A 26,382-nucleotide genomic window follows, 5' to 3' on the forward strand; every position below is an offset into this window, starting at 1 on the left:
ATTGGCTCTGTCGGACATGGGGGAAGCTTCCAGCAGCTTCTCACAGAAGCCACCCCTGTAGCCCCTCCCTCCCCGCTACCAAAACCTTGCCATGCAAACCCAACACACGGCATGTCATGAACGATCTCTCCCTTGGGGAGCCCAGGACCCTGCCTGTGGGATAAGGAGCAGACTAGGGTGGGCAAAGCTTGGCAGGAGCATTGCCTGGGAGAAGCCCACCAGCAGGGCAACAGAGTGTCCGCCAGCCCATTTTTCTCACTCCCATGGCTCATCTGAGCTAACTTCACAGCCTCTTCAGTATGCTGGGCTCCCTGCCTTCTCCTCTCCCCAACGGCCTCTCCCCTGGTCCCACCACCACCCAGGATGCAGTCCCCCAAGCTCCAAAATGCATCAGGAGCCAAGGAGGACAGGGAGAATGAAAAGCAAAGACCTCACACACAGAGCTGTCAACTTGGGCCGCTTCTCTTTCATGATGTGAACATGTTTGTTGTTGCTGCTTGCCCAGGTACCTATAGTAAATATCTCATTTAACCTGTTTTTTTTTTAAAAAAGTCATTGAGCAAGAACTTTTCAATTTCCAGTTTTCTGATGAAAACTTATAATCCTCTGGGGAAAAAAAAGGTGCAAGAATATGGCTTTTAAAAAAAATGTTTCAGCAGAAAAAATGAAAGGACTGCTGGAGCCCTTCCAAAGAGGAACAGGAGAGAGAGCAAGTCAGGGAGCCTTGTGCAGCCTTCCATGGCCCTGCGACTCTGCACAGGGCTTGACCTGGGGGATGCTCTCCTCCACTGTCCTCCATTACCCCCCCACTTGCTGCAGAATAAGAATATTTATTCCATAAATTTCTCTCTTTACAGAGAGAAATACATCAAACACTTCAAAACAAAGCCAATGCAACAAACAGCAATGCCCATGCAGGAAAAACCAGATATATCAATTCTGCAAGTCAAAAGTGTTCTGCTTTCTAGCAGGGCATGGCATTTCACAGACGCTGCAGGGTGTAACTTAGGTTTCTCCTTTTTCACCTGCATCCTAAGGAAGAGAGCGAGGATGCCTGTAATGTGCTAATTTGGATAAGTGGGCTCAGCTGCTCTTGGAGCCCACGTGACCCCAGCCTGTGTTGCTGTAACCTGGTACTCGGGGTCTTCTCAGAATAGATGCTGCTGACAGCAACTGGCATGGAGTACCCCAGCTCATATTCCCACGGGAACCAGGAAATACTATCATTCCAATTATTTCCAGACCATATTGGTTTTTAATCTGGCTAGTCAGTGATTAAAAAAAAAGTTCCTCTGCAGGGTTTGATTTGTCTCAGTGTCAAGGCTGCTAAACATTTGTCCAAACTGATTGACACCTATATAAATACAATTTACCTCTCCTGTTTCTCCCCTCTCTGTCACCAGCAAGCTTGCTCACTGCTGGCCTGCCTGGTCTTGCCCTCCAAACACAGAGAGCAAAGGATCGCTCTATTTCCATTTCATTTCTGTCGGCTATTTCCACTTCTCTATTCTTTTCCTTCCTCCTTTACGATATTATAAAGAATTTTACTAGCATTTCCAGTTGTGTGCAATGGTTCAGGGTATTTCACTGGTCAGCTGCAAGTCAACTGAGACTCCCTCAGGGAGTCTGATCTCTAGGGTGTGAGGAATCAGCACTAATTGCTCCATCAGTTTTATAAAAGGTCATCCTCGGATTTTGTAGGAATCCATAAAGGAAACCTTCCAGACGTTTGGGGAGAGAGGTCTTGCATTTTGCTTTTTTCCCCTAAGGTAAGTTCAGCTCCCTGAAAGCCGTTTGCTCATCAGCTGCCTAAGGACGAAGGAGGCGGAGGCAGCAGAGATTGCCAAAGACTCTTTCCCATGACTTCTCCCACCTTAGCTCTAGGTATGCTCTGACTTTGAAGGCGAAGATGGTTCTCCAGGAAGGGTATAATCTTTGATGCTCCTGGCAAAAGTTGCAAAAGATCCTCCAGCCTCTGGGTCATTATCACAGCACCCGGCCGTGTCCCCATTAGGCTCCGTGTACCCAGGGCTGTACGCACACAGCTGCTCAGCAAATCGGGCCAAATGGGCCAGCTGTGTCTGGTACCTGGAGGGATGGACCCGACAACGGCCACGTCCTGCAAAGGGCCCAGCTTGTGCAGAGTGCGGGAGAGGCAGCGGTGGGAACCTCGGGCTCGGTGCGTGAGCATCCGCTGGTCCACGGTGGCGGGTCCGAGCCCGTGCTCACGCCCTTTGCTGGAGCAGTCCCCGCGGCAGGACATGGATGTGGCTCAGCGCTCTGTTATGATGAAGCAAGGGGAGGCCTTTTTTGTACCAAAACCTCACAGATGAATTGCAGCATAGCAGACCCAGTCCTCAGAAATCTTTCTTGGGTACTTCTGTTCTCATGTAAACTCCAGCTGGGGTTCATCCTGCAAAAACAAAAGACAACTCCTCTCCCTCCTCCCACGATGATGCGATGCCCTTTGGCTCAGGGCATCCCTGCCATGGGCAACCCAGGGCTTGCAGACCCGGGTGGTGGGGGCTTACTTCCATCGAGGGGGTTCAGGGACCCAAAATGTGGCACTCACTGCACCGAAAAGCACCCCAAGATCAAACCCACCAGCACCCACCGGTACCCACCACCATCCTGGTGGGAGCCTCTGTCCCGCACTCCGACAGCACTCATCAACAAACTGCATCCAGCCAAGTCATTTGAAAACGAACACAGACATCAAGCGAGATCTCTGCTTTTTTGGGGTGTGTCATCAACAGTTGCAAACCACGAGGGGTTTGTGGTCATCACAGAGTGAGTGTGAAGGTTTCCAAAGAGATGGGTGGGCTTTGGGTCCAGCTCGCACACTGGATGGAATCCAGCTCCCACTGGAGTGAAGTCTTGCAGCTGCATCAGGGGAAGCTGCATCCTGAGCAAAACCTGCCTCATACTCCTTTGCTCGTCCAGAGGCAACTCAAAAATCAGAAGGTAAAATTCTGGCCCCAGTGAGTTCAAAGACTTCAACAGGGCAGGACTTCATGCAAAAAATCCTTACTGAAAATAGACTGCTGAGGAGGGACAAGGAAGAACGTATCAGTGTAGAAAATTAGTTTGACCACCATTTATTTGGCAGAGATAATTTATCTAAATGGTTTTATTCCGTAAGGTTCATTTTTAATACAAGTTTGTATTTTTACCAGAAAAAGATTGGTATCAACACTCAACAGTACAGACTTTTATAAAGCATTGATGGGAGAGGAATACATACACACTTCATCTCTATTAAAAATGAGCTTCCTTTGTATTCTCCTTTGATTAAAAAAGAAAATCAGATGTCCCTTCTCACTGTAGCATCACATTAAATGACACGAAGCAGAACAAAGCAAAGTCAGCAAAGTCCCAAACCTTTTCTACCCCACACTGTGGTCACCTGTATGAGTGTGCATGCCTGTAGATGTATTTTTGTATATGCCTAAGCCATCTTACGGCATCAGAGCAATTAAGAATGTGAAGGATTCCTGGGTGAGGAGTTTTGGAAACATGTATTGATGTGGAGGTATTTCTCACCTTGGCATCTGAGCACTGCGTGCAGTAAAGAGTCCTCGTCTTCCATGGGGGAAGCAGAAAGCAGGGCTGGAGCTGAGTGTTCATGACAATCACGTAGGCAATGGGCTGTGTGGCTGGAGAGTATGAGCAACCGAATCTGTAATACAAAACTTTCTTTTCTTCAGTTCTTTCAACTGGAGCAAACCTCTAAAAGGAGACAAAAGCAGAGGCCAAACCCCACGGCACTTTGCAGGCTTCTTGCAGGTTTGAAGGGTGAGCTTCTCCCAAAATGTCTGGATGAGAGATGGGTGATTTCCCCCAGAAAGGGGCACTCTCTCAGGCACAGGGATGGCAGGAGAGTGAGAACAGAGATCCCCTGACCTGCTCAAAAGATGATGCCACATTCATGTGCTGATGTCCCCATGTCTCCTGCAGGAGAAGAGCTGCTCCGGTCCAGGCTCACCACCTACCCCCTAACACTGATCCACTTTTTCACGCATGACCTCAGAGCCTGTTGCACACACTAAAATTAAACCTACAGAGCAACATTTCCTCTGCTTCACGTGCCCCTGCACAAGGAGGAACCCCATCCAGTTCACAAGAGACATTAGAAATGGCAAATGCCTACAAGCAACTTGCAGTCGGAGCCCTACCTCTCCTCTCGAGTCCCTGTCTCTAACGAGACTGCACAATTTTTACTGCCTCCTGGTTTTGTTAGCACAAAATGTACTGTCTTCCCTGTGGAGTTTAACATAGGCCCGCCCAGCCCATCATCAGCTTTTTGGAAATCTTATATATGTTGGGAGGGGCTGTTTTCCCTTACATGGTAGTGATGTGTTTTCCTCCTTCATTTCTTGAGCTTAAAGGCAGAAAAGGTATTTTTGTTTAAAGAAGTAGTGCTGAAAGGCTGCTCATGAGAGCAGAGAGGGCTGCTTGGAAGTCAGTATACCACCAGACCCAAGTGGTTGGCCATTGCAGCACATCCTCTCAGCAGGCTAAAGATACCCCTGTGGAAAATGAAAATGCTCCTTCCGTGCTGCAGGAGGCACCTCTGCCCTTGATGGCACCTCTAGGAAGGGCTTCTCTGGCCAAGGAAGGAGGGCAGAGATGCATTTGCTGCCCCAGGACACCTACCAGAGCAGCCCCCGTAGGTGGCCGTGCCTGGGACACGCTGACTGCTGTCACCTGTGCAGCAGGGACTGTGGTTAGCACGGCTCTGTTGGCAAAATAAATGCCAGCCTGTGAAATTCCAAGTGAATTCACAGTGATTTCCAGAGAGTGGACCAAGGGGTGAGCGAAAGGAAACAGGCAGATCCATCTTCGCTCCACATGCATCTGGCTTCCTCCCCTGCTTTGTCTGCCTAGTAAATTATGGAGGTTAAATCTATAAAATGTATATCACCCTGTCTAATCCCAGCCCTTGACAAAGCAGCACTGCTCTCTCCTAGAATGATTGCCCACAAGGGAAACATGTTTATGTCCATTACTGGTTCAGGCAATTAATTTGCAGCCATGCTAATGAATCCGAGAGCTCTTTGCCTGGTTTCTCCCTTGCTGCCAGGCGCTTGGCTGTCTGGGCAGAGTCCATTGCGAGTAATTTCTCTGCATATGCCCTCAGGCCAATAGGAAACTCCATGACTCACTTTCCTCCCTTGCAACAGCAAGAAGCAATGGCTGGGAATCAGAAACTTCCTGTGAAAACAAAGGGACAAAGCCTTGCCTTGACAAGTCCCATCAGGACGTAAACTTCCAAATCACAACAAAATCTTTGCAGATCTGCTGGCTAAGGCTGCCGTGCCTCTCGGCTGAGCCCCTCTCGCTGCTTTCTGCTCTGAGGCGAGCACAGCAGCAGCCCCACGGCCGTGCTGGGGGTGTGGGAAGCCCTGTCCCTCCCCACGCATCGATGCTGCGTCCATCCTCCTAAACTGGAGAGTGCCAAGGGATGTTACTGGGCCAGGAACGGGCGGGCTCTCAGTGCTAATTCATTAGCAAGCTCCTTGGCATTCTTTGGCCAGGACCAACAAATGCGCGGCCAGCAGGTCCTGGAACACGTCCAGGAGTTTGCATGGGCGAGACCTCGTTTCCTCTGGACGGTCTTGAAGGTGCCTCCGAGGTCTGGCCTCGGCAGAGGGACACCCGCATCCCCGCGGGCACGTGGGAGACGGGGGGCTGCTTAGCACTATCGGACATCTGTGCAGGAGAAGCATCGGCACAGAAGATCCTTAGAGATGGTCACATCTGAAACCAGCACACAAATGGCAAGCTCAACTGCAGCTGGGGTGGATATTGAGAATCGTGATTTGAGGCTGAAGCACCAAAAAAACGAGAATGACGCTCCTAAGCCCTCTGGGAGCCTAGTCCATGCTCTCACCTGCTGCAGGAGGGAACAGGCAGGAGGGGAGGGAGATCTTTCTTCTATGTGATGGCATAAAGCGCTTAAATTGTCAAGTCTTGGGCAACATTTCCCAACACAGCAAGCAAAAGGTTACTCTTATAGCACAGAAATATCTTAAGGATCAAGAGTTCAAAGAAAGATTTGGTCTAAGGATCTGAGCTAAGGACTGAAAATCTGGCCCCAACTCCCCTAGGCTCCCAGGAAAATTACTTTGCCTTGCTACACACGCTGTTTTATTTGGACTCACTCTCATCTCTGTGAGAATATTCTCCTCCCACCCCAACTTATTAAAGCAAAATAATTCATGGTATCAAAAATTAATCCCATGCTGAGTGGTATTATGATTGCTAGACCAAGCAGTAATTCCTGTCCAGCATCCCTCTCTACATACAGATCAAAGCCAACATTACAGTCAAACACATCCTCGGCTGAGAAAGGCAGCTCCACTGCTGCTGTTCCCAACTGAGCAAAAAGTTGAGCTCCCCCCATTGGGTCATCTTTGGATTTTACATGCCCTGGAGCAGGGATAGAGATAATCTTCAGCAGCTGTAGGTTGCTGTGGGGTTGATCGAGAACCGTGAGGGTGAAGGAGGACAGACAGGTGAGCAGAAACTCCAGCGGGGGTGAGGAAGGCTTCAGCATACGGCTTCCCACAGGAGCACTGCAAATGCTGTTTTTCAGCCTCCCTCTATTTCCCAGAGCTGCAAAGCAGTGAACGTGAAGCCCGAGGCTGCGCTCAAAAAGCAGCTGATCATCAGAGACTGCATGGAGCCAAGTTTCCAGGCAGGCCAACATGCAAAGAGCACTATCAAAGAGGGAGGTTCTTCATCAGCGTAGCTTTGTTCTGCATGCCACAAATTGCAAACTGCGGGAGGCCGTTGGGCTTGTCTCAGACGGCAGCGGCGAGTCTGGCTCAGTCCAGTTGGCTGGGACTGATCTAATCAGCCCGGTCCCTGGTTGACTCCAGTAGCTCCTTGAGAAACAGACGCCAAGACATCAGAGGTGGTGAGCGGCCTCGGGCTTAATGATCTGGAGTTTGTTCTGGTGGGCCGCTGGTTTCCTGTCCTATTTCAGCAGGAAATTTCAGAGCGAGCAGATGAAGGTGTTCTGTTGCTGGTCCCATGCAGAAAAACATGTATGAAAGCTGATGACTCTTGCTCCTTGTAAGCCTGCAAGCATGGAGTAGAGTTAGCAAGTCACATACCAGCTTTTTGACTTCCCTGATATCCCCTGCGTGAGCAACACTGTTTTGCTTTTGGGACCAACAGCAGGGACAGTTGAAGATTGTGGCCGTGGGACAGAGCCACTTGACTAAAGAGAGTTGATTTCCAGGACACCTCCTTGCTGTCAATGGGACCTTGCAGAGGATTCAGCTGAACTGTTGTAGAAAACCAACCAGATTTCTGCATCACCCCTGGTCTGTTGGCTGGGAAATCAAGGCTGTGTGCCTTCAAAGATGCAGTCAAGCCAAAATTTGATAACCCGTCGCAGAACATTTGGGTTGGCAGACCCAACCGCAGTTGTGACAGAGCTTGATAGTCTCCTTCCAAACATGACCGAGAAAAGCCGCGTTCCAAGCCACCCTGACAACAGACCTGCCTTAGCTGATCATGGGAGAAGTGCACAAATAATAAATTTGGGGCTGCAGCCAAGAGGCCTAGATCAGCTCCATGCAGAGGACCAGTGCACTCCCACAGAAGACCCCCAGCCAGGATGCCTGGAGTTTCCTTTACCCCTGGGGAAAGAATATTCCCAAGCACGACGGGGCTGACACAGAGCGCCGGGTAACAGAAACATAGGGAGGGACTAGGTAGAGGTGTAGGGACAGGATCACCTTTTGGGGAGGCACTGCTGGAGATGGGGCTGCTGGAAACGCACCTGGTTTCCCTCTGTGATTCCATAAGCCAGGAGCACTTCGGGCAGCAGCCAGGACATCTTCCAGGCATGGGGAAACACACCCGCCTGGTGGATATCTCACCAAGCTGGTGAGAAATAGTGAATTTTACTGCTTGCAGACCGTACCCTCCCAGCGGCAAGGGCTGGTGCCTCCGGTGTCTGAGGAGTTGAGGTGGCCTGACGCTGTCTCACCGGTCCCGCTGGGACTTTCGTCAAAGTGCCCGTTCCTCATTACACAGTACCCAAAGCTCCCCTAGGTCAACGGCATGCACTAGTAATACAGTTTCAAACCACCCAGGGGATGTCACCGGTGCACCCGGGGGTCACTTTCTGCCTCGGTTTCAAATTGTTTACAGGATAATATTATTTGTGTCCAAGGAAACCTAAGAGCATCTCAGTGCAAGATGGTTTGAGATGTTAAATCTGCTTGTGAATATAATCACAAGTGACCCAGGCTGGAAATGCCTGATTTGGGGGTTTTTTTTACAGCCAATAGACAATGAGCAAAACAACATTTCTGGGTTGTTCAGAACTTTTTTTATGCTTGTATCAAAAAGGTGCAAGCAGCAGCGTTTTATTGTGGGACTCTCTCACACCAGGTCTGCTCACCTCAGCCCAATGGGCCCCTTCTTGCAAGCTTTTACTGCCTGCAATGGGAAAGCAGGTCTTCGGTCTTTAAAATAGTAGGAAAACACAGAAAAAAGCCTTGTTTTTGTCCCTGACCCTGTGTGATCAGGACTTCTGTAACCTTCAAGCCGTCCTGGGAACAGTCCCGTCAGCTCCTGCTCAGACAGCCACGGCAGCGTTTTTAATGTCTCTGTTGTGGCAGCTGAGGGGAAAAAAACACTGATTGGATTCCACCGGCATGAGAAGATTAATCATCTGCCTGGATTTCCAACCAGCCTCTTCCACCCTGGGTAAAGCCTTGGCATTAATATTTAAAATTCTTCTGACCTCTCTCTGTTTTAATTAGCAAGCGGGAAACTCCCTGGCCTGAGCCAAGGGAAAAAAAAAGTCCTTAAGATCAAAGTGGGCTCTAATTCACGTTTCTGCTTGCCACGTTCAAAGGAGCCGGTTGGTGAAACGAGTGTCGTATTTGGTGGAGATCCATCAGCTGCAAAAGGTGGGTGCTGTGTCCTGAGTGAAGCGATGCCATTTTACCATGGCCAAAGGCAAGAGGGAGCATTGGGTCATTTTGCCAGTACATCCACAATGGCAATATTAAGCTCCTTATGGGGGAAAAAATATCCTTGCCTCAAATATTACTGTAGAAGTATCTATAGGATAAATAAAACTTTCAGGGTCTTCTACTAAATAAGAAAACCCATGAAACTGTGTAGCTCAAGGGAAAGCGTCGAACTCTTCCATTATATCCTCAAAGGAGTAGGAGAAAACATGTTTGTTTTGTAAAAGGAGGCAACTTGTGAAAGTGAGACCCACCCCCAAACGGAGTCACCTGCAAGTACCCGCAGTGCTAGATTCATTGGGATGCAGAACAAGGGCTGAAGCCAGGGAAACGCCAGTCTCCTCGGTGAAGGGCTCACTGCTTTGAAACACAAATCTGGAAATGGAAACTTCCAGACCAGGATTTAGGCACAAAGCTATGGCCACCAAAATGACTTCGCTGGTCCCAACTGTATTTTGCTACATACCACCCTCCGCCTGGTCCTGTGTTTCTGCCACATCACGGCAAGGATTCATAACCCTGATGCTGATGTAGAGAGCCTGGGCCCTGCCTCCACTCCATGTTGAAAGTAGTTGTGGAAAAGAAATCCCAAACAAAGTAAAAGCTCAGTTTAAGCATCACTGATTTTCTTGTTCTCTGTCCTTTTGTGCCCTGTCAGTGCACACCCACCCCAGGACCACTTGTCCAGAAATATTTTCCTCTGGCAGAGTTGGAAATTGAAGCATTTTCACACAAGCTGTCCTGAATTTTTAACTCACCAGGCAAAGGGCTGAGCTCAGACCACAGCAGCCCTCTCTGCCTGGGATGTCACCAAGCATCTGGAACAAACCCCTTCCCCCATCTTCAAATGCAAAAAGCACAGTGGCCTGCGCAAAAGGAAAGGAAACTCTCAAAGAAGAGGGGGAACAACCCAACAAGTTTTCTGAAAATTATTTTTGAGCCTTACTGACAGTTCTCAGAAATGTCCCATCTAAGATGGCTGGGGTAAAAGGGTCCCAGGCCTGCTATGGGAGGTGTGGGAAACTGCTAGGAGAACAGGTTGTCCACATTATGGAAGGCATCTTGGTTCTCATTGTGGTTGAGAAATGATGAGGAACATGGAGTTTCTTGACCACACAACAGAAACCCGTATTTTGTCAGAGCAGCCTTGCCTGGAGGGATGTCACCTGCAGAAGGCAGAACTTCCGAGATTGTCCTGGAGACCCAGGTGTGAGACAATACAAGGAAGCTCAAGCTTCCACCTTCAGCAGTGAAATCACTCCATCTACACTGAAGCAGTTCTGATGTTTTACTCATTTTCCTCATGAGCTGAGACAACACTAGCTATAAAAACTAAAAATGTACCGTTGTAGACACTATTTGCTTTTATTACTAGCCCTCCAAAAGATCAAAATTTCTGTATGCCTTCACGCGCTCCCTGGTGGAAGTATCTACCACGCACGAACCCAGCAAATCCGCAGTAATCTCAGCCTTGTACTACATTTAAAATGATTCTGTAAAAGAAATAATCCTCTCCTTTAGTGGATGTCAGTGGCAGATGTCAGCACCTTCATCATCACCTCCAACAAGGACTGGGAATAAGCAATGAAGGTCTGCAACAGGAGCAATCTCAGGCAGCCTGAAAATCAGCTGAAAGACGGCAGGCAAAGGATATTGACAAGTATCCATCATAAAAGATAAAAGAACAACCGCAACCTTCACTTTGCGATTTTGCACATGTATCAGCCAAGGCCAGAACGCCTTGGATTGGGAGGGGAAAACTCTAGGTCTCGATTGCTGAATTCTGCTGCTCCTTAAGCAGCTTTGCCGACCAAAACCCAAGCAAAAGCTGGGGTGTATGGGGTGCACCCCTGCCTGACTGCTCCCTCGGGCAGGAGCGGCGCTCCCCGGCTGCCCAGGGAAGGAACGGCTCCGGAGAAGCAAGAGGAGGCACCCAAGGGCCCTAAATGGAGCTTGTAGGACAGAAGGGAGGACAGGGGACAGCTGACACTGGGCTGGGTAGAGGTGAGGGAGGGATGAAGTAAGAGGAACTGGGGCAAAAGGCTGTGATCTGACACAGGGAGCACGGGGGTGCGGGTGCAAGATGGGGACGAGAGCCACGGAGGGAGAGCTGCACAGTACGGGCTGTACGGCAAGAGCAGTAAGGGGTGGTGATGAGCTCTTCAGAAGAGCTCTGCATGCAAACAACCTCAAGGGAAGGCGAAAAAATTGCCTACCACAGGCACACGTGCTCCTGGGAGCCACGGATGAGGCAGCAGCTCTCGGTGCACCCTCCTGAGATGCCTGCAGGGAGCTGAGCACCATCTCCCTGCAGAGCCTCCCTAAGGACACCCAAACCTCTATCAAGGAACGGTGGTATCTCAGGTTGACCCACCACTTCCCACCACAGAACGGTTTCGGTTGGAAGGGACCTTAAAGATCATCTAGTTCCACCCCCCTGCCACGGGCAGGGACACCTTCCACTGGACCAGGTTGCTCCAAGCCCCATCCAACCTGGCCTTGAACAAGCCAACAACCTCTCCCGAGCAAGTCTCCCCCTGCCTTCCTCTGCAAAATCAACTTGTTTGGCAAGAAGTTTGACGTGATCAGATACCCATCATGATCAAAAAAATAAATAGCCATGCCACATCAGGTGGTAGGAAACGCTGCCGTTTCGGTCGCATGAGGCCCAACAGTCCGGCCACGAGGCGGGCAGAGCTGGAGGCGTGCAGCTTCTCGCTGCCTTCGTAATGGGCTACGTGGCTTTCTCTGTTTAAAACAGAAAAATTAAATAACGTCAACCCATATTGCATAATCACCCGTGGAAGCGCAGAGCTGAAGTTGTGAGCTCAAACTGCTCCGGCATCACCTCTTCATTTACACTGCGCTAGGACTTCACTTTGTAACAAACACGCGCAATTTAAACGCTCAGTGACATTCCTGGTGTCCCTTCAACACCAAGTATTACTCCACTTACGACTCCGGATGGCTTATTAGCAACAACATCGACAAAAAGCCACTTTTTCAAGCAGCAACTGTTTATTATTGGGAAAAACATTAGGACTTTATTTTTTTTCTCTTACATATACTTGATTTGAATAAAAATAATTTAAAAATTTTTAATTTCTTTTTATATTACATGAAAATAACAAGGACTGTGAATTTTGGAAGCAAGAAAACATAGGCAAAACTGTCGTTTAGCTGCTGAGATGTAGTACTTGGATTTGTTTTAACTCAAATAGAGAAACAATCACAATTGTCATTCCAGTGAAGAAAATTAATCCATCTATAAAATATCTTGAAGTTTGAGAATGGCATATAGTTACACTAGAAAGTATTCATAATATAGCGTGTGAGCTCTAAGATATTACCTAAAATATATAACTTCTCAGACTTTACAAGGTCAAATATTTTAGACCATATTCCAGTGGAAAAACACTACAAACCTATTACAATCCTTTTAAAGTTCTTGTTGAATTAACTTTTATTTCCTTCTGAGGGATTTCAGTATAATATTTCAAGCAATAAAATATTGCATACAAACTAGCTTGCAGAACTTTATTCACACTAACTTGGACAACAACCGCTGCTTTAAAGGATGAAGCACCTTCAGTAACAGCGATAAAGCATCCCTGTTACAGTAGCTGATGAAGCAGCAGATTTTGTGCACAGCTCTGTACAATTTTCATGACATTTCTGTAAATCTGATAAAAATTACTGCATATTAAGTAATAAGAAATTAAACTAATGGGAATTAAAATATGCTTAAGGCTGGGGTAGGATTACAGTGTTACAAGACAAGGATTCTATTAATTAATCCAATTCATGTCATCTGACAAAGACTTTGATAAAACACTGTTTTCTTCTTTTTTCTTTTTAAAATACATGCAACCTACTGCAGTTTCCATTTCCTGGCTTACCTCGTCTCTTTTCAGTTGAATGTGAATATAGTTCATCTTTTCATTAAGTTCTAGGGTAACAAACACCATTCAGCAACATCTGAATGGATTCTAATAAAAAACTAAAAGCCCCCAAAAGCAAAAAAAAAAGCAATTAGCATGTCAAGGTCTTGCTTTAGAACACAAACTATTATCTGCGGAAGTACGCAGGGTAAAAATGAGACGGAATTTGCGTAGGTAGCTATTTGCATTGAGTACCATATTAAATTTAATGTAACTGTCCCAGCCGTGGCTGGCTGATGGACTGACGGAAAACCACTCTTCACTGAGTACAAGGAAAAAATACTATTAATACGACCGTCAAAACTGTTCTCTTGTAATGGTCTAACCTCAGGGGTCAGTTCTCTTTTAAAGGACGCTGGAAATGCTGGCTGGCGTCGCAGCTTGACAAACAACCCGCTGCCATCTAAAGCGACAATGTCAAGCCCTTTAAAAATAAACATTTAATTTCAGTGTATTTTGGGGGATTTTTTTGTTTTGTTTTGTTCTTGGCTTTTTTTATTTTTGTAACTGTCTGCTGTTTCCAGCACCATCTCAGAGGCTGGAACGTTTCATTCCTTCCTCTGCCGGTTTTGTCATTTTCCACTTGGCAGATACTGACCACCACACCCCGCTGCTCCTCGCCGCGCAGCACTCGCTGGTACCGCCTTATTTTCCTTGTCTGTTATCCGTATCGTCAGTGGGATTTACAGCCCTGGAATGTGACTTCTGAATTAATACGCATTTTCTTTTCCGAAGGAATGCCTTATTTTGCAACCACGGCTGTGTAAAAATACTGTAATTTTAAATAATGAGCGGGCGGTGGCTCTTTTGAGATAAATCAGTGGCGCAATTTAGAAAGCTAAGGAGGCATTTTCACCCGACTGCAATAGTTTTAAGATCAGGTAACAGTTCGGACCTAAACTATGCCATTTGTCTTCCTTTGTAAATTAAGAATTACTTTTAGTTTTACCAAGAAATATTCTACTGGTATGACCTACAGAATTTCTGAAATTATTAGGCATATTTATGTTTTACCTCTCTTCTCTAAATATATTACTCATTTGTTTAATTCTCTCAGGAACCTACCGTACTGTCAGCCAACTACAGTAATCCAGAAATATTTTCTGTGTATGGAAGGGGCTTAATCACAAAGCCACACCTTCTTGCAAAGCTTCAGTATTTTTGATTGGTAAAAAGCATTTCTCATTGAAATAATACTGAAGTGGAGCCCAAGCCCTCCTCCATATATACAACTGTTAAGTTAATTAACTGTTCAGGACAAAACGCTGATCACATTCAATGACAAGATATACTATCGTTTTCAAGACAGCTCCAGCGGTAGCTCTGGTGGCACAACCGTGTATCTTGGGTCAAGCTTAGGTGTGAAATCCTTGAAGTTCTTAGATGCTTCAGTACCAAATACATCTAAAACTTTCCTGTTCATGAGAGCAAACCTGAAAAAGAAGAGACATTAGAGAGTGAACAGATTATTCGTTTACTTTTGGACAAAAATAATATTAAAAATTACATTTTTAAAAGGATTAATTTAATTTATTTATAAAATTATTAAAGTTATTTCACTTCATAAAAGACTATCCAAATCTTTGAAATACAGGCTTCAGTCTGCACCGTTTAGAGACTACAAGTTTTTCATCCTGGGCAATAAAGATTTAATAAAAAAAAATAATCAATTGACAAATCTGATTAATAGTGCTTTGTGTAAATATACTTTATATACGCAACCTGTGGAAAAAGGGAAAGGAGAGAGTCCCCTTCTACTTTTAACTTCACGAAAAAAGTAAACCCAAAATATACTACTCTAATATACTACTCTTCTTTCTCACCCCAGTTTCACAAACTCTGGCCATGCCTGCCCAAGCGTGAATAACAATTTTATGGGTGTTACAATCTATTTCCATCTCTTTAGTCTTCAGAAGTGTTGAGTGAAAGACCTATGAAACTTCAAAAGAATCTGCCTCTATGGAGAGAGTGTCAAAATTACTATTACAGAGATTTACTTCAGATAAAAAAACCCGAGCAGAATAGAATTTCTCCTCCCTCCTCTCTTTCAACTAAAGCAATCTTAGGATTAGCACAAGAGGGAAAAATGCAGCCAAAATTGGACATCTGCACTGACATCATCCCCCGTATCGTGTTTGTATGGCCTCAGAGGTTGCCTGCAGAGGGCCTCCAGGCGTCCCAAGGAAAGCATCCCACTACGTCCAGCGATGTGTTCAGTCACCTCGTGTCCAGCTAAGAGTGTACTGTGCCATGGGGAGCGTGGGTTCAACATGCTCCAGGGACCGGCCTCTGATTTCACTTCTGTTTTTATAGCCTGGAGAACCCGCTGTCACGACAAGCGTTACCTTTCGTAATCCCATTCATACAGTGACCTACGTCAAGATTTGGATGCCTTGTTTCTGTCACGTACTACATCAGTATAACAGCGTACACTTCGCTGAATTGTAATTTTATAACTCAGCTACAGCAAAATCTATTTTAAATGGGAAGCATTTTAGATCCCTGCAGCAAATAAGAGAAAAAATATCCAGTAAGATATTACAGTGTAAATTTATGGTTATAATCAGTGAAAATTTTTCATTAGTTTTCCAAGAAAAAGAATTCCTTTCCTAACTGAAATAAATGTTCTGCAAAAAACTATTGAATCTTCAAAGTATTCTTAGGAAATACTCTGACATTCCTAATAATGCTTTTAACCATGTTGTTGATCACTGTAAATACAGATTTCTTCAACTCCTGTAGTTGTTTACTGGATTCTTCGTATTCCACTGAAATCTCAAAGCATTCCACCCTCCAAGTGAACTAAAGATAAAAAAGCCTTCAAGTAAACCACCCATCTGCTCAACAGTCTTAACTAGATTTAAGTCTTTACTCCTGTCATTAGACTAAACCTAGGAGCGTCGCTTCAGCAGCAAAGGACTTCAAGTGGACTGGAAACCATTTAAAAGCAAAGTAAATACTCAGGAAATTAGCCCATACGTACTCTACGGCTCTGCTGTTGAAAGCAAATGACATAGAAAGTTGAATGCCATCAATGACGTGTTTAGACAAGCCATAACATAGCCCTGACTACATACCTGCCCTTTGTTAGTCGTAAAAGAAATTTCCAGTACGAAGGTCTCAGGTTCTGAACTTCCATGACAGCCTGCAAGGAGAGTATTCTGTCAGAGCCAGCGTCTGGCAAAAGCTTCACCTGCTACATTACGTTGTATGTAATCAAAATCAGTGAAAGGATAGTTATGGAAATATATATTATTTTTCAATTATTTTTTTTTAAATCTTCTCTTGACTCATGGACCAAAAGCAGCTGTGATCACCGGCCAAGGTCCAGTACTGTCAGTAGACGAACCACTCACAGCTGAATTTGATGCTCTATATAACCACCACCAGCCCAGACTGATATTCCCAGAAGACTATCTTTCAAAAAGGGTGGCAATTAACTTCGATCTCATTGCAGAGAAAGCAACCATAATCCTTATTATTCCTACATATATGATTTTGCACTTGTGGATGCCAAATTTACCGGCTATTCTATCCCTCACTCACTCTGCATTTTGTGATCTACTATTTCTTGTAGTCAGTCATCTTTAGATTGCATGTTACATATCTTAAATGATGTTATATAACCAAAATCCTTGTCTTCTCTCTATTCCATTACTTTACCAGGTCACTTAGGAATATAGAGAGTAACGAACATCTTAGCATAGATCCCTTTGCTAATTTCTCCCTCCTTCCTCCCTCCTAAACCCAGTAATTTCTTTCCAGTCTTGGGCTCCTTTTCCAACTAGTTATTGAGTAATGAAAAAACCCTTTCCTCTTTTTCTCATATTAACTTTACTTCTGTCAGCCTCATACAATGGTCCTTGCCAATAGTATTTTGGGGATTTCAGTGCTGCAGCCCTTCAGGCACATCCCAGGCACTAAAATATCTCTTTGTTTTGATACTAGAATGGAAGATATTCCCACGTATATGGGAGCAATGAGGAGGAGGAGTGGAACTGTCCTGTTAAGCATGGGACAGCAAAAGACTGCTTTAGGGTCATTTTATATTCTCTTTCTTGAGGGGTACAAAAAATACATATAGTTATGGAGGCCCGGAAAACATTCAGTGGGATGTTTCAGCAGCAGGTCTAGAAATAGAGAGATGTAGTGGAACAGTAGAGTAATTTGGGTACCACTGAAAAGGAGCTTTTCTAGCTGACGCAGCCAATAAAAGGACTGAGGGTGAGGGCATGTAATTGACTTGGAAAGTGCAAAAGATGACCACTACGGCTTGTTTCAAACATAAAACTTCAGATTTTCCTAATTTTTGCAGATGCTTTCACATAAGCAGCTTTAGTTCAACTTAGCTGAAAGTGAAAACTTCTAGTTGATTAAAGAAGAATTGTTTATATATGTTGAGAAACAGTCTGTTCATATGTTTATGAAAGCCCATACATTTATGTTCATCTTCTCCGGCAACGCATTTTGAGATCCTTTCCAAAGAATTCAATGCTTTGTATAATGTATTCAGCTATACGCAGATGAGAAATTTGAGTCCTAGAAATGACCTTCCCACTGTGGCACTCAAAAGCAGGACGCAGGAGCCCTAATTCACAGCATCTTGCTCGAACCACTACATCACAGTCTTTTCTGTATCACTGTAACCCTGTACTCTGCATTTCCTTCAACATTTGACTTAAACTAGAACAACTTTGTATTCTGTTAGAAGACAATATACTTACTGCCTGAAAGCATATCGATGTAGAAATGGCATAGATGACGCTGTCTGCATGAGGAAAGTAGGGAACCTTCCCTGCTTCAATGCCCTTGAAGTATATCGTCTATAAAAATAAACAAGAAATCCTGAACAAAAGGAGACACTAGTAAAAGTACCTTTTAACTTTTTAATTTTACCTTTTCAAAGTAACATGTCAACATTACTAACTTATGCTCATATATTGTTGTATATGCCCACAAACGTGACATTGAGATAGCTTATAGAAGTTATCCAAGATCAACAGAATAAGAGGCTATTAATGTATAGAACAGGATCTAGCAACAGGTTGGGTGTTAAAAGGGTAGTATAGATCTTAAAGATAAAAAAGGGAAAGTTTGCTGTGTTAAATTCTTCATTTTAAAAAAGCAAAAGAACAATGCAATAACTATTCCAACAAAGTGAATATTCACTGTTCTTAAACAGCTTGAAATCACATACTTTTCTTTCTGAGAAAACATGTAAAGTTTATTTTCCTGAGCACAGCTTGACCTTCCAAAGCAGCACACGCCTCTTTGGTCAGTTACCCTTGGCTCGCATAAGATGATAAAAGTAGTAAAAAAAAAAAAAAAAAAAAAAAAAAAGAAAGAACACACAGCACTTTTCTTACTTCACTGCAGCCACAATGTCTCAAAGTCCAGAGAAAACCATCAGCAATACAAGATAATATTGGTTTTTTACAACTGGTGTTCTAAAAGTCAATAAGGATAACTCAGATTTGCTTTTATATAACCAATATGCGAACTACCTTCAGAGCTTGATCCCAAGGAGCAAGAATAAACAGAGTGTATCTTCCCTTTTTATGTTTAATTTTATGCTTTAAAAAAAAGTTCCTTCTTTTTATATTCTTTGAAATGAATTCTGCTCTGGTAATGGAGGTGGATAAATATCACTAGGGAATGAGGCCCTTGAGGTCTGCAGCAGAAAGCTTTGTGATTTGGGGATGATGCATAATAAGAGAATGCTCTCAATTTATTTCAGTTGTGCGGTGGGGGAAATAACCATGACTAAGTCCTGATTTTATGGAAAAATCACAGTAAAAAAATCAAAAGCTGGTAGAGCAAAGTACATACAACATACCCAAAACCTACAAACTTGGTTTTTTTTTTTCCTGGGCTCCTAATTTTAACAGGTTGATAGAAATAATTCATGCCTGAAAAATAGTAATTAGAACAAAGTTCGTTGCAAGGCTGGGAATTCAATCAGTTGAATACTGACAAACAACTCCAGCTATAGACTAAAACCTAAGCTATTTTCAGTTATCTTAGATTGCTGAATGCCAAAATTAGGGAACAAAGGCAGGAAGTTAAGCTGTAGCTTTTGGCAATAAATCTGCAATTAAGGACTAGGTCTGATTTACGTTTCTGGCAGAATAGACATTCTTGGAACTTTCAGATTTAAAAAATCTGCAAAAGCTACAAAGCAAAGGGCTATCAGATTAAAAAAATCCATGGAGAATATACATGGAGACCAGTGGATAAAGGACTTTAAAAATGAGTCACAGAAAAGAAAATAAGAAAGAAATGAGACCACAGAATGGCACTGCCTCTTGGCACATACGTACTGAAACACACCACCACCACACAACTTTGTATTATACTGGAATTGTCTGACAAAGCCTGTGAAGTTCATTTTCTTTTTCTGCACTGAAATAATAGATGAAATGAAGCACTCTGTTACAAGGGTAATATCTTACCTCTACTAATTTGGACACCAGATACATAGAGATAGTAGTACTTTTGTAAAACATCATAGAAATTCCTGCTAGACACCCTGTAACAATCAGAAAACAAAAGTACTGTTAAGATTGCGATTTATCGTTGCTCTTGCAGTATGTCAGCCCAACAGACACCGCATAACTTTATGCTTTCTGTTGCTACAACAAAGTTCAGTGACGTTCCTGTGCTGCCCATCGAAATATGGTTTATGCCATTACAAAACAGAGAGCTTTGAAACCCTGAAATACACTTGTAGTTCAGTGCTCAGTAGCGCCGCATCAAATTTCCTCTCTCATCCCACAAGCAAGAGAGACCTCTCAGGTTCCAATACGTGACAGATGCACAAAGAGCAGGGAAGGACGGATTTCATGGCAAGAGGGTCCTTCTTTGGATCGAGCGGAGCCCATCCTTTCACATGTGTATTCTGCCACGTATGGAAAAGGCAGTATTTGAACCTCACATCTCTAGAGTTGGAAACTAAAGGACAAGTTCACATTGGTGCGTACAGTAATATATTGTCTTTGAAGCTGACCGTAAAACCCACACCATTTGGTTGAATTTGCTGTACACTTTTAATTGCATCTCTTTATTTGAAGCTACTTGAAACACCACTGTCACTCTGACACAACCTTGACGTGCACAGTCCTATTTTCATCACAGAAGTCCGAAAAGGGAATGGGAGGACAGACAAGAGAAACATTTGCAGAGTCCCAACAGAGGCAATATAAACTTCTTGTCATGGACTCACCAGCTACAAGCGCATGAAGCTCATCATCTAGGTTTCGTACCCAACGCAGGAAGCAACTAGTACCCTGTAGGTCAACAGAGAGCAGGATTAGCCCTAGTTACTTCTCCTTCATAACACATAGACTGGAGATATAAGCTAGCAATATAGCACGCACAGACTGGAGATATTCTTCTACAAGCTAGTAATATAGCGCACAGTATGAAGGAAGAGTGTAGTGTGATAACACCCATAATGCACAATACCTGAAATGTTTCAGTGTTTTAATTAAGTTTACCTCTACCATTTCTTTCAAAATCAGAGAGCAGATCAACCTAATTTGAATACTAATCTAATTCCAAAGCTAATCTTAAATTCACATCATCTTCATTTGCTGTAGTTGTCTAGACTCTTTCCCACGATAAAGTCTGTTTTCAACTACACACCAAACACCTTGTGATTTTTCCATACATCCAATAAATTCTGGAACCAGGAAAACACATTAATCTAAAAAGTCAGAACTGCATATGATTAAAAGACTCAGTGAAACGCATAATAACCTGTTTGTTGACACAGGCAACAATACACAGCTGTTCAGGCCAGAATGGATGTAATTGTGGCTTAGGCTGCATTAAAATATATTTCATTTGGATGACTGCAGGTTACCAAATGATCCAGATTGTTCCACATCTGCCACATCCTCTGCGTTGTTTTTTCAACTGTTTTGGAAATCCATACTTTGTCTCCAAATTTCATCCCCGGTAAACTTCTGCTTGCTTCCAAATGGTTCAAGATCTGCTTAGTAAGGCCCAATCCAGTGGTGAGAGAACGTTATATAATTTATTATGGCAGCCCACTGATGTCTACTTTGAGATATGTGTCAGCCTCTTAATCCACCTAATGTATGCTTTTCATGGAATTAAAGCATGATTTATGTTGGAAGGGACCTCTGGAGACCACCTGGTCTAGCCTGAAGCAGGTCTAATTAGAGCAGGTAGCTCAGGAACTTGTGCAGTTGAGTTCTGAGCATCTCCAAGCAGATGCCTCACTGGGCAACCTGTTCTAATATTTGGCCACCTTCGCATGAAAACGCATTTCCTTGTATTTCTTTGGAATCTCCTGTATTTCTGCTTGTAACCATTGCCTTTCATCCTATCACTGCACATCTCCAAGAGGTGTAGGTAGCAATAAAATCCCCCCTGAGCTTTTTTTCTTCAGCTTAAAACCCAGTTCTCCCAGCTGCTCCTCGCACATCCCACGACCCAGTCCTCAATAATCTTGGTGGCCCTCAGGTGAACCCACTCTTGAAAAAGACATTAAAATTAAAGGAAGAAATTAAGTCATATCTGTGTCCAAAAATGGACACAGTACCACAGATGTGATCTCACTAGCTACTTTACAGTGCACATTTTTAATAAATAAATTCCTTGAAAAGCAATTGATACACTGCAATTATGACAGTCAACTTTCCTACTCAAACTTGTAAACTAGTTTAAAAAAAGAAACGAGGTGACATAGCAAACTTATTTTCTGCAAAACCATGTTTGCTGACATTAATTAACAGTAAGGGGAACACAAAATATTAATAGTACAGCTACTACCATCCTACAATGGCATTTTGGACTGCTTTTAGGGACAACACAGACTTTTTTTTAAAAGCAGTCCATAATGCAATTCCTTTGGGTTCAAAATGCATCAAGGATTTCAATTTTTTTTTGGCTGTGGTCCAATCTTTTGGAGTGACTAGAATCTCTGCTGCCCTACATGCTTATTTCAAACTGGAAGAAAAATATAATGCAACCCAGATCTGTGGAAGTTATGGAATACAAACAATAACAGAAAGTAGAATCATAGAATCATTTAGGTTGGAATAGACCTTTAAGATCATCGAGTCCAACCGTTAAGCCAGCACTGCCAAGTCCACCACTAAACCATGTCCCTAAGTACCACGTCTACATGGTCTTTTCAATACCTCCAGGGATGGTGGCTCAACCACTTCTCTGGGCAGCCTGTTCCAATGCTTGACAACCCTTTTGGTGAAGAAATTTTCCCCCAATATCCAATCTAAACCTCCCCTGGTGCAACTTGAGGCCATTTACTCTTGCCCTAGCACTTGTTACTTGGGAGAAGAGACTGACCCCGACCCCACCACACCCTCCTCTCAGGTAGTTGTAGAGAGCGATCAGGTCTCCCCTCAGCCTCCTTTTCTCCAGGCTGAACAACCCCAGTTCCCTCAGCCGCTCCTCATAGGACTTGTGCTCCAGACCCTTCACCAGCTTCGCTGCCCTTCTCTGGACACGCTCCAGCCCCTCCATGTCTTTCCTGTAGTGAGGGGCCCAAAACCGAACACAGGACTCGAGGTGCGGCCTCACCAGTGCTGAGTACATACTTAATAAACTGTAAATAAAGGTCAGATTATCTGAAAAGGAGTATCTACAGAACTTAATTACGCTTTTCAAGTGGAGCTTTTAAAAGACATCAAAATAATTTCAGCTTTTACACTCTAAATACTTTTTTCTCTAAAGGCTCCTTCAAGTTTGAGTAAAAATGTAATTTTCAAATAAACTGAATGAACAACCCATTTGCACTTTGCCATAAAAAATCTTAAACTCTGTAACCTTACAACTTCTTGTCTCTCAATCTGACTGCAAGTCAAGTGAAATGCTGTTTTGCTTACAAATAACACTTGTTTTTTTAATTTTCAGTAAGAAATATTTACCCTGAGTAATACAGAATTGTCTTAACTTTGCAGAGCAAGTAAAGTGGCAGTTGAAAAATGACATGTGTGATTAAGAATATAAAAGTGCAAAAGCCACTTCAGCACTGCACTATGCAATATATTCTCCCTTAGGGCATGTGCTTCATCACATTCTCTTTTGGCATAAATAAACATAATTCGATTAATTCCAACAAAGCTGTACGAACACGTTATCAGTTTGCAATCTGTCATATATAATGGTGTAGAAGGGTAGATTTCCAAGTCGTAATTGCAATGTCTCCTCAGCTGCACATGATATAAATTCTGCAATCTCCTGCTATTTAGTGTCAAGTAAGAATTCCAGATATTTGAGCCAAAAAAAAATGTGCAAATGGCTTCTCTCTGGCAACACTGTTGTTACTGCAGTCACTACTTGTGTCTACACTGAAATGTTTCTGTGTAACTGCAAGTCCCTTTGAAATCTGAATTCACTTTCTCTGAAGTCCTCCCTATCTCCTGATCCTGATACCATGCTAAAAAATCCACCTGATTTATTCAGAAATTATAGAAAAACACACACAGAATGGAAGACTAGTTTTCTATTTATAACTCGATTACTGCGACACTATAGAATTTGTCAGTGACATGCTGTAGCAAACAGTATCAGCAGTACTAAGTGGCTGGACATTTTAGCTCTTTGTGATATTCTGAAAAGTGAAATAAAAACCTGGGCATTTGTAATTTCTGTATGTTATTAGCTTACTTTGTATATACTGACAAAAGATCCCAGAAAAGCTCCAAGCTGGAAATTTTCCTTGTTGTAGAAGAGGGAAAGTAGCCGGGATGGTTCTGTAAACAGATGCCGGAAGGTGGATGGAATGCGAAGGCAACATTGGATCAGGTAACCGATGCTAAACATCCTAATGAAGCCCTAGAGAAAAGAAAGAAACATTTTGTGGTAAGGAACCACAAATTCAGAAAAAGAAATAGCAAAAACATCTACAGAAGTACTTATTTTTGACATCCATCAGTTTAAAACCCACTCTGCAGATACTCTGTAAAATGCATACCCATCTTCAAATTCAAGACCAGGTTTCTTCCCCTGCCCCCGATTCCCTGTAAAATAGCAAAGGCAATAAAATCATAGACAATTGACTCTCCTTCAATTTCTATGAATATCTGAAAGGCCTCAAGGGACAAACTATTTCTCTTCCGCTCCAAAATTCTGTCCTTTGAAATAATCCTGATGACTTCATTTCCAGGTTACTGACCAGCTTTTAACCACAAATGGGTATATAGCGGAAAGCAATGTGGTGGAAAAAAAGAGCACTTCTAGACTCAAATGTCTGGAGAAAGCTCTAAAGGAGGAAAAAGTCCACAAAAAATAAATTTCAGAAAGTGTGAGAATTAGAAATTGACCCCAGTGGCTTGGCACATGCTCACGTACTTTCCCTCAACCGAACTGGAGGCTGAGTGATGCCTGCAGCAAGAAAAGGGGTGAAACTGGAAGGAAGGTTCTGTGCAGAGCTCCTGAGAAAGGATAACATGGGTTCCAACAAAGTTTTCTTACTACTCCACCTTGGATAGAGATCTGCTTTTTTATACCACGTCACAAAACCACACGGACTTTTTCTTTCCAAATTCTTCTCCCCAGTTTCTTATAACTTCTTCCAAAGCTTCCTATCATTATTCTTACCCTATGGCTGAACTTCTCTAATCATTCAGAATAGAATCCATCCATTTTTTGGTTGGAAGATGCCTTATCCAAAAACTCTCTGTGCACTCACTATTGGCAAATAAGGCAGGCACCCAATGCTGTAGTTCATTTTTCAGAAGATACTCAGGGACACCGAGACAATTCCAGTTACAGGGACAACTGGCAGAGGGTTTGACTGAGCAACCTTTCAAACTCAGAAACTCAAAACATTTTTGTGTCCTACAGAACTTTATAATGCATCATAAAGCTCATAAAATTTTATTGCGGTTAAACATCCAGTAATAAACTCTTCCTGAAGCAATTACTCTCCCTGCTACTCAAGAAGTGGTTTATGTGAATCAAGTGGAAGAAAATATATTGTGTCATCCAATGATCCAGTAGTTATGAATGAAAAATTTCCACTACTTCGTCTGCTGCTCTTAAAGGTATGTAAATTGTACATACCAAAGAGCTAACAACTCAGTGTTTTCTCATCGTGTAATGAAAACACCTACTGAAAGGTATGAGAGGTAGGCAGAGATGTAAATGCACTGTGAATTTTGTGGAGTCAAGATGTCAAAATTAAGATGAGCGTGTATTTGCACCTGAAATTAAGTACCCTCGTGTGAACTACACAGCCCTCATCTTCCAAAAAAAATTAGATTATTACGATACCAGGTACCATTATATAAAAAGAAAATCCGAAAACCAGCAGTTATGAACAAAGCCCAAAATAAGGGAACAAACAACAGTATGCTATGTTTGACATTTTCACTCAGCTGTAGGAAAGGTTACTCTGATGGGGTGAGGAACACTGCATTTGGAAACACTTAAATTCCAACTGGAAACACTCAACTATATCTGTGATTTTAATTCTATGAGTAGCCTACTTAGAAGTGCTGAACTGAAGGACTGAGGCTTAGTTTGGTGTGCACCAAACAGCAGTAAGTAGTGCACAAAATCCTTCTATTTAGCTCATTAAATCAACCAGATGAATCCATATCACACTTAGAGATCTTTTTCAGAGTCACAGAAAGTATTACATCTTATAATCAATGCAGAATATTGTAACTTTTCCCTTCCATAAAAAGACCTCAAATAATAACGGAGGTTGAAAACAGTGGAGTAACGCAGGACACTCTAACAAGGATAAATGATCGAAGAAAACTCTGCTAAGAGCCATTTCTCCACAGTGATTTTGAGTTGGGACTCAAATCAGCCACAAGTAGCAGCACAGTGAAACAACTACACATCTGCAAAACTCATTGAATAAACCTTTTTTTTTTTTTTTTTTTTTAGTAACAGATTTCGTAAAAAAATAATAATACCGTCAAGATATTGGCTATAACTCAAATTCAGAAAAGCATGTGTGTGCACATAAACAGAGTTCAGTAACATACCAAAACTCAGTCAACCTGTGGCAACATATTAGGAATTACTTAAAAAAAATTATTTAAAATTAATTTGTTAAGATATCTAAAATTTGTTTGGGGTATACAGTTGCCCATGTTCTTTCAAGAGACAGAATGCAGAGATTACAATCATCAGAAAATAGTCTCATATTCTTTTTGGTCATCCTAGTCATTAGGTAAATTGTGAGAGTCATTTGGTGTCATCTGCAGCATCAGCAGAAAAAACGGACAACTGGACTACGACTGCGGGCTAATAGCTCCTCATTGTAACCAACTGGAATAACAAAAGAGGAAAAATATTGTTTGACTGCTTCTAGTAGCTCTTTCCAGACATTTACAAACCCAAAGTATTTTAAATACTTCAAACTTGAAGGGAAGTCTGTTAAATTAGGTGGTATGTCATTACTAAATGTTACATAAAAGCTATCACAGATTATG

At 43.1% G+C, this 26,382-nt stretch overlaps 2 protein-coding genes across 2 annotated transcripts in view; both read right to left on the reverse strand.

Moving 5' to 3' along the window:
* The window catches only part of PRSS23 (serine protease 23), an 898,595-nt gene that overhangs the window by 590,114 nt on the left and 282,099 nt on the right, over nt 1-26,382 (reverse strand). The window lies entirely within an intron of this gene.
* TMEM135 (transmembrane protein 135) overlaps nt 12,126-26,382 on the reverse strand; it is a 176,932-nt gene continuing 162,675 nt past the window's right edge. The window contains exons 10-15 of the mRNA XM_049823474.1: nt 23,600-23,767; nt 20,163-20,226; nt 19,393-19,469; nt 17,665-17,763; nt 16,018-16,085; nt 12,126-14,373 (exon numbers count right to left, since the gene is read on the reverse strand). Coding sequence (XP_049679431.1) covers nt 14,241-14,373; nt 16,018-16,085; nt 17,665-17,763; nt 19,393-19,469; nt 20,163-20,226; nt 23,600-23,767 — 609 coding nt within the window. The 3' untranslated portion in view covers nt 12,126-14,240. The remainder of the gene's footprint in view (nt 14,374-16,017; nt 16,086-17,664; nt 17,764-19,392; nt 19,470-20,162; nt 20,227-23,599; nt 23,768-26,382) is intronic.

This window comes from Accipiter gentilis, chromosome 19 (genome assembly GCF_929443795.1).
Source record: "Accipiter gentilis chromosome 19, bAccGen1.1, whole genome shotgun sequence".
NCBI classification, from domain to species: domain Eukaryota; kingdom Metazoa; phylum Chordata; class Aves; order Accipitriformes; family Accipitridae; genus Astur; species Astur gentilis.